At 36.7% G+C, this 9021-nt stretch overlaps 1 protein-coding gene across 3 annotated transcripts in view; it reads right to left on the bottom strand.

The window, feature by feature from the left end:
* Window positions 1–1563: 1563 nt before the first annotated feature.
* The window catches only part of hif1aa (hypoxia inducible factor 1 subunit alpha a), a 65430-nt gene continuing 57972 nt past the window's right edge, over window positions 1564–9021 (bottom strand). For all 3 annotated transcript variants that reach the window (XM_041214863.1, XM_041214865.1, XM_041214864.1), the window contains exons 12-15: window positions 8344–8777; window positions 7174–7291; window positions 3901–4018; window positions 1564–3046 (exon numbers count right to left, since the gene is read on the bottom strand). In XM_041214863.1, coding sequence (XP_041070797.1) covers window positions 2895–3046; window positions 3901–4018; window positions 7174–7291; window positions 8344–8777 — 822 coding nt within the window. In that variant the 3' untranslated portion in view covers window positions 1564–2894. The remainder of the gene's footprint in view (window positions 3047–3900; window positions 4019–7173; window positions 7292–8343; window positions 8778–9021) is intronic.

The following is a 9021-nucleotide window of genomic DNA, read 5'->3' as shown; positions in this document are numbered from 1 at the left end:
GTAATGGAGCCAGCATGCAGTTATTTGATTGGAGAAATTATTTGTGGTTACCAGAATTAAATGGAAGTTTTGGAAAGTAAAGTTAGTTTGGGACATCCCAGGTGTGCCATGCTCCTGTGGGGATTGATTGCAGGGAGGTACTTTTTTTGGGTCTATCGGTGTGATTTTTTTTCACAGAAGCAGCTAGTTGAAGCCTGGGAGCAGCTTTTAGAAGCAGAGAGAACTTGCTCTGGTCTACAGCTTCTGGCAAAGGAGCATCAGAAATCAGGGGCATTTTTGAGTTGAAGCCACTAAGCAAGAATATAGTGAGGCCCATGCTTATGTGGGGTGTCCACAATCACGAGGTGCTTAAGGAGAGTTGGAAGGTCACTTAGCTGGATGATAGTAGAATGACCCCAAGAAATCTCACACCTTGGAGAATACCAGAAATACTGAGGAGAATCAAAGCGAATTACTGAAAGCTGTGGCACACCTTGGTTTGGTCCCAGAAGTGTAAATAAAAGTAGACAGGGGAGGATCCTATTGAGATTTCCAGGCTTAAAAGAGTACATGTTTCTGAAATTAGTTTTAAGTTATTGGTGCTTGCTTTAACTCTTGTACAGTTTGTTTAAAAAGCAAAATCTTGCAGTGTATTTTTTGTTAATAACTGGGATTTCAAATTCTTTTCAAATGTTACTGGTCTCCCTTGAGATCATAACAGCTGGCACAGACTTGATGTGCCAGATAGTTCTTTTGAGCTGTATATGGGTTCTATAACCCAAGATCCACCATGAGTAGGTAAAGACAGGGGGGGGGCAGGCAGAGGGGGACACACAAAGGTGGCGGAATTTGCAAGGTGGTGGAGGGACTAGTGGGAGGAACTTTCATTCCACCAGCAACTAATGGTAAGTCACTGAACCTGCACCAATAACTAATAATGAACTGGTAATACTTGGATTCCCTTTGTAAACAATAGTACAATAATTCAGAACACCCTAATAACATACCTTTAACTAATAATAATCACATTACTCACTGATACTCACAGTCAGACAACTGGCAGAAGCCTCCTGCACTCTGCATAAGGTGTGGTCAGGCTTCCCCAATAAGATTTGTCACTTCGCTCAGAAGCAGCAACATTCATTTCTGTCAATGATTAATATGCTAACATTTAACTTACCAAGGGACAGCAAATATTTTTTTTCTAAACATTCTGTGCAAAAAGATCAAAGAAAATAATGGAATCAAAAGCAAAATACTGCAGATGCTGAAACTCTGAAAGAAAAACAGAAAATGCTGGAAATACTCAGCTGGTCTGGTAATGAAGCTCTCTCCAAAGAAAATAATGGGTTGTGTAACTGTAAGGTCAGTATGCATTTGGGTAGCTTAAAATCTTGAATATAATGCAAGAAATGATAGTGCAGTTAACTGACACCTGTCTTTTGAACATCTGTATTTACCAGTTTAAGTAAGAAATTTTGTATCTAGGATGATTTCTCCACAGAATTCATCTTCAAAGGGAATTTTAAACAAGCCATACAATGTTGAAATAAAATGAATAAAGATGACAACCTAATGAGTGAGCCTGGTCCACATATAATGTTTATTGATGTAATAAAACAATACAGTTAGTGTTAGATCCAATCACAAAACAGTAAAAGATGACTGAGCATACGGTACAATTGCACGAGCAAATAAAATTTTAAAAAGTGAGAGACCATTAGACTGTTTCATTCAAGAACTGGTTTGGGGCTGGGAATGGTAAGTGGGGGAGAACAGGAAAGAAAAATAACATATCTACTTGATATCTTAATTGGGATTTAGAAGTGTCGAAGGGCTTCAGTTTCAAGACAGAGACTGGGTAACCAAACAAACTAGGAACTTTTCTAATACAATGCTGTTTCAGTTACATTTACACCGGATATTACTAGCTACACAATGCAGAATAAGCAGCAACCTTTAGACTTAAAGTATTGCTATGATATTATAGTATGAACTTGCACAACTACAGTAGGATTTACCTGCGCTGGCAAACAAGTGACTAATTATCAATAAAATGTTAAACTGCACAATAAAGATATTGTCCATATTCAAGCTGCCAACATTCACTGTTTCCAACAATCAGCTACATGAGAGGAAGTCAGTTCCTCATAGCTGACCAACACAAGCTGTTCTAGATTTAAAAGACAGAAATTAAAGTGATTATTTGTGTATGCATTCCATGCTTAACATGATTTTTACTAAATAACTAAAAAAATCAGTTGTAGCTTTTATCCTCTTAAAAACTAGATTTATAACTGCAAAACATATTGCATAAAGGACTGCTGGTACTTCTTAAGAAAATATATTTTGTGCAATTGTGGCTACAATTAACAGCTGGCAAAGCAACAATGCTCGTCAGGCAAGAATCCTGAAATAAGTGAATCGTATAGACATCATAGACAATCTTGCCCATCTAGTTAAAGAATGGTCACAGCCTGACTAACTAGAAAAGGTGCTGTATTCCCTTTATTAAGATTTGCTCAACATCTTAGATTGAAAACCATTATAAATTCAAGAATTAGACACTTATGTAAAATGTTATCAATGCTCTTTAAAATAGACCACTAAAACTCATTTACATATATGGTGTGTCACTGTCATGCAATTGATCCTCCAAATACCATCCTAGGCTTGTCCATGTGCCTAAAAGCATCAAGTATCAATAAGATATTTTAAATTGTGGGTTACAGACCTAGACCAACACTGCAAATAAAGAGCAGGTCATGGATGGGGTCAGTGGAGGAGCACTGCTAACAGAAAAACTGCAGTCCTGTAGCCAGGCTTCTATAATAATCAGATTTAGAAAATATAAATAGACTGCTTTGGGTGATGGGGCTTCACCATTGTCCGTTATTTTGTTCAGCACTGTGAACTTAGTTGACTTGATCCAATGCTCTGAGAACTTCTTCACCCTGAAGCAAGGTTCTGTTGCCTTGGATAGGTGCATTCACTTCACAGTCGTAATTGGTGAGTGTTGGCAAGCTACTGCCCTCTGCTGAGTGAGTGAGAAGCCTTGTCACTATATCTGAAAGTTTAAAAAAAAAATCAGACAAATGTAAGAACCAGATATATTGAATCAAAATATTTTAAAAAGCTTTTTACACAATTTTTCAGAACACAAATGCTCTATTCAGCTTAACAGTACCATAGCATTGAGTTTTTAAAGCCTTTTTAAATAAACTTTAAAAAAAATACAATTTTGTAAATGATCCCAACATTTAAAAGTCCTTTTTAAATGTTGAAAAGGAATCACACTGCCCAAACAGAATGCAGATGATTAAATCAATGTAATCATCAATTTAATTTTGTTGGCTTATACAAGAGCTCTTGATTCAACCTAGAAAAAACCTGGCCATGCTGCATTTAAGAGCTTATTTTCGTCATGGTTTTTAGGTAATTTCCCAGTGTTATTTGTAAGGTCAGTTTCCACATTAAAGGAAGATGGGTACAGAGTTTTGTTTTTAAATGAAGGATTAGAAATTGGTTTATCTAATTATCTACTGATGATCACTGCACCATGCTCAACCAATCTTTGGAACTAAAATCATCGGAAAAAAGAGATACAGTTCTTGAGCATAGAGCTGGCATCATATTAGATCAAATTTTACAATAGACTTGGGATAGAGAAGAAGAGTCACGAGTCATAATTTTAAACTTAAGTAATGCGAGTTTCAAAGGTGGTCAACATCAAACTGTTGACACAATCATGAGCAAAGGCACACAGCTATTGGAAACCTGACTTATCACAAATAAGGTTTAGAAAGGTATCAGTCGGACAGTTGGCAACCCTTGAAGTCTTATTCAGCAAGGGTGGGGCAGGATAGAGACAAAAAAAATGGGGAGACAAGGTACTTAAAACAATAAAAATCACAAACTTGCCCGTAGGTAACAGCACGAGTGTCTTCTGTTCACCGCTGTTGGCGTCAAACCCTTTTGCACGTTTCCAAGCTTGTGACGTACTCACTGGAGGGTCAGTGTCACTTTGGAACAATAATCCCTGTTCAAAAGAAAGGATATCAAATGGATACTGCATTTCCACTGGAATCTGGTAATCAGCAAAACGCAAATTTCTGATAGTGAAAGATTAAACGTGTGCATCCTTTCAGGTGGCTAAAACCCTTTACTAAAATATTTAGTAAAGCACTTGATTGTATTAATTTGGCATTTTATTTGAACATAAAGGTAAAGATCTTCAATTCTTCACTGAAATTTAAAACAAAATTACTGTAAGAAAATGATCTTGAATTGTATTTTATGTAAATACTACAGTAATGTTTGTTGCATTTGCAGTAGTTATTACCCAGTTTGTGTTTGTGCATTAACTAATTACAACTTTCTATGAGCAGAAATGTTGTCAAGGAAACATTAGTGTTTTTTTTAAGAGAAATGGACAAAATCTTGGAAAATAATCTCAAAAACACTGGTAAAAGTTTCAGAATTAAATGTAACTAAAACTGAGATGGGCCCATTCATTCCAAGTCAGTGGCTCTACTTACAGGATTAGTGAATTATAAATGTTAATGAGTTACATCAAATTTTGGCAACCAATCACATGTTCAGGTGGTGGTACAATGCACTCTGGAGGATTTAACCCTACAGGACTTCTGTTTGTTTAGTAATTCCTGTTGCTTGTATATTGATGCTCACCCCTAACCACGTGCAAAAATACAATGTAACTTTGTTCTTATCCAAATGGTAGTCTGACTTCTCAACTTACAGCAAATATTAAAAATTGAATTGGTTATTCCTACCCCCACCCCACCAAGTTCGGGCTCTTTCAGAAAAGCTTAGAATTAATTGCAGCTGTGTGGTCATGCAGATATAAATTCAGTTTACCTAACTTCTAATTGTTTGAATAATCTCAAAAAACGGACTTTCATGAAAGCATAATGTTTTTCAGTGAGACAATAAGCATAGACATCAAGTCAATTTGAAGTAAATATTGCAGTTTTTTGAAATGCAAATACCTTGTATCTAATCTTTCTGAATACAAATTATTGCAAATCCACATTAATACATGAAAATTCATGCCAATGACTTATTGTAAAACTTTTAGCTCATAAGAAACTGCACCAATGCAGCAAGCCTTGAGCAGCAGCATCTTATAGCTGATTAGCAGTTCTTTAACATTGCAAAATGCTGGAATTAAAATAGTTATTCAGAAGGTTCAGATGGAACTATTTAATGCACAAACCTGTACAGGAAATGCTTACGATACTCTGATGGTTAAACAAGTCTGATTTTGATCTCACTGAGGTTCAATAAAAATCCAACAGCAGAATTTGGTGTGTAATCATGTTTTACACCCTGCCAAACACTTAGCAGTGCTAGAAACAGTTCAATTTCATGTTTCCCATTACCATTAAATTCCCAACAGTGAAAATTCACCAAGATGGGTTGTTTGAAGGGGGTAAATGGATGACAGTCTGTGGAAGATAGCTGGTTAAGGAGCAGTTTTGTTGGTAACAAGGGGAAAAGAAAAAACACTTACAATCCTAATCAGTCACTTATAAATACTGCACAAGGTTCCTAGTTTCTATTCTTAATACACCTGTCACCCACTTATGACACTAAGTCTAATTGTCTTGCTAATCCCAGCAAATATTTTTGGTCAGTTTGCTGAAATCATATAATTGATTTCACATCACTTACAAGCAAAATATGTTTTCTTGTTACTGTATTGTAATTGCTGTCATGCACTTTTAAAAATATAATTTGTGAAACATTAAATTACAATGTATTCATTTGGTCACTTCTGTTTCAGTTTAGAAGTTGTCCAGTGCTCCACAGCTCTTCAAAGTAAGTAAATTGCTGAAGCTTTGTAGCTGTTTAAAAGATACTTTTATTGCTCAAGTTTATGTCAATCTTAAATGGAATGGAAGTGATGCAACTTCCATTTGGATTTCTGAAGACCCCATTTGCAGTAATTCAAACATAGTTTTGTGCATGAATGCCTTTTGGTCAGTGATTCTAAGTGGGCTCCACCATACAAAAAGTTCTTTACAACTTCCTTTACAGAAATGTTAATTTTACATGTATTGTTAAAAATAATGTCATACAGTTTAGGAAGTTTGTACTCCAACAATCTGCAATATTGTACAACAAAAAGGGGGCATTAAATGTTGGATTTTTAAAATGAATGTCTGTTACTGGACACGAAGAAGAAATCTGTAGGAATTCTAATTTCTCCAGTCACCATATTTCTTTCAGTAGTTCAACATGCATAATTGAGTTCCAACGTTCCTAAGTATATTAAAAATACATACTGTATACTCTAAAAATCTGAAGGATTGAGTCCTTGCTTTAAATTGCTCCGTTTCAAGTTATTTTGATTTAATATTGTGTTTTTAATGGGGCTGAGATTAGTGTCCAGTGCTGCAATGTTGCTGCCGCCAGGTGTCACACAGGGGTACATGACCCAATAAGTGCCATTTTGGAGTGGCTGCTCCCCGACTTCCCTGATCACTGCCTCTTCAGCTTGTGGCTTACCTCCCTGACCCTGCACAACTCGGAGCTCTCTCATTCCACAGGTTCCCTCCTGCCACCGATCTCCTAAGTCCTTGCTGACAAGGGTTCAGGAGAGGGAAGTGCAAGCGTGAGCACTAGTGAGCACAATCGGCAGAAAGTGTGGGTCAGGGAGTGGGAGAGGTGGCAAGTAACAGATGGCAAACTGGGGCCAAATAAAAGAAGTTAGCATATTTCTTTAAAATTTATTTTGGTTACAAATATAGTAATTTAACAATACATAGTATTTCAACTTACAGGGTATAATGTTTTAATATTTATTTCTGACAGAAAATGTCCTACAGAACCTAACTAAAGCTTTTATAATGGTTGTAATGGGAAAATCTGAATTGCTTAATGTTATTTCATTTAAAGTTGCACTTATCAGGAATACAGCTTCAATGTTAAGTGAGGAATTACTCAACTGTACTCTCCATTCCATAGCAAACTTTTCTACACTCCTGGTGGCATCAATTCAAAACCACTCTCCTGCCCACATTCAAAAGTGTGGTTATGGAATCATACTTAATTTCCTCAATTGGTACTGTTTATTATATCCCAACAGCTACTTGCTAAACATACTGCGCTGAGACAGATATCAAACTTGAGGTAAAGTATTACGAGGCAATACATAAAACTAACACCTACAATTCCAACCGCTTGAAACAGGGAGGCTGCATTTTCCAGTTTGCGCTTCCTCGGTGAGTTGTGCAAGACCAGCAACTTAGGGCTCAGCTCTTCATTTGAAGCTCCTCCTATTGCAGATCTTCAAGCAATCAAAACACAATTATTGTGCAGCTGTATTAATACAAACCTCTCCACCATTCATTTTTTTAAAAAAATTGCGCAATGGAGAATGCTAAATTTTCTTTGACTACAGTGCTAGCATCTACTACAGCCAGGTAATGCAAAGCACAGTGCAAACTCCTAGTGTTATTACCAAATCAGCCATCTTTCCTGTTCGCCATTTAGTAGCTTTATTTAAGCCCAATCCCACTGAAAACTGAATTGAGATTGCCCAACTTTACTCAACACCCTCACAGAAAATATGCAGCCCATTAAATCTGGGCTGAAGCCAGCGCCAGGTGGTGAAAATGCTGCAGAGCACCTGGGTGACTGATCTTCTGTGCAACAAAAGGCTCAAAATGAATTAAGGTGGAGGAGAGCGGGAGACTAAATGTTTTTTCTTTTAAAGTTTAAAATAATGTATAGAATAGGGTATGTTAGAAATAAAAATGTGTAAAGTTAATAAAAAGATAGGGGAAAGAAAAATCCAAGTAATATATATAAAATTGAACTTAATATGAACAGGAGAGGAACAAAAAACTAGGTTGGGGGCACTCACATTTTAAACAAAGAACTATGATAGAGTCCTTGTTCCAGAGCCTAACCAAAACACAGGATAAGCATTTACAGTTAGATGTCTAAAGAAGTCAAAACACAAAAAGGGATGGGCTGCAGTTTATTAACTGCACTGCACCCAGTATTTTTGAAGAAAGATGTGGGATTCAGTGAAGTGCAATTTACTCAAACTCTTATTCTAATATTTAGTTGCTTTCTACAAAATAGGCTATGCAATTCATATCTGCCCTCATCTCACTTAATATTTCCTAGACTAGCTTCGGAGAGATAGTAGAAGTATTAATGATCATAGCAGGGTCCTATTATTACAATAACCCACATTTACACTACTGTATAATTACCTACTGGTAGCGCGGGCACATTCATAAATGGTAGATGTTGGACTGCTTGAGGGACCAGCACCACTGTAACCATGACAATATTTAAAGGCAGTCCTAAAACTTGTAGTAACATTACCTTTTACTGTAAGCAAGCAATGCCTTTGCTGGAGACATGGGACTTTGTGGACGTGAAATTTCAGTCTGCTGTGTCACCACTCTTTTTCCTCTGGTTCGGACAGGTGAAGCTGTTCTGCTGCTTTTCTCATTTTGCGGTGAGCCTGGATTACTATCTATTTGATTTATGTGCAGGGAAGATGATGATTTTGTTGCAGCCGGAGGCTCTGTATTTTCCACTGTTTTTTTTAATGCTGGCACATATTTGTCTGAAGTGTTGTTAACAGATGTTCCAGCCTCTGAGAAGACGTCAACCATGGTGTTCAGACTTGGTGTATTAGCAGAGGTGGTTTGAGAATCAGCGAGTGGTGAAAGTTGGTCCAGTGAACGAAGCTGAAAGTCATCATCCATCGGGATGTAAGGAGCCAACATCTCCAAATCCAAGTTATCAATGTCCTAGTGAATGAATCATTACATTATCAAGTAGTCAGAACATAATTAAGCTTTGTATGGAATTTCCTCAACTAAAATTAGTACTAGTTTCAATTTTAGGTATAAAATATTATAGACAAGTAGATTTTAAGGTTTAAGTGCATGCAACAAGGATATCTTAACTGTAGTATCGTTGAAGGATTCATTTAAACAAAAGTACCTTGTTACATACTGACAGGTGGGGATGGGTAATTTTAACCCGCAAAAA

The sequence above is a fragment of the Carcharodon carcharias genome, chromosome 20 (assembly GCF_017639515.1).
Source record: "Carcharodon carcharias isolate sCarCar2 chromosome 20, sCarCar2.pri, whole genome shotgun sequence".
NCBI classification, from domain to species: domain Eukaryota; kingdom Metazoa; phylum Chordata; class Chondrichthyes; order Lamniformes; family Lamnidae; genus Carcharodon; species Carcharodon carcharias.
The sequence above is the reverse complement of the archived record's forward strand: the minus strand, read 5'-3'. Positions and strand labels throughout refer to the sequence as shown.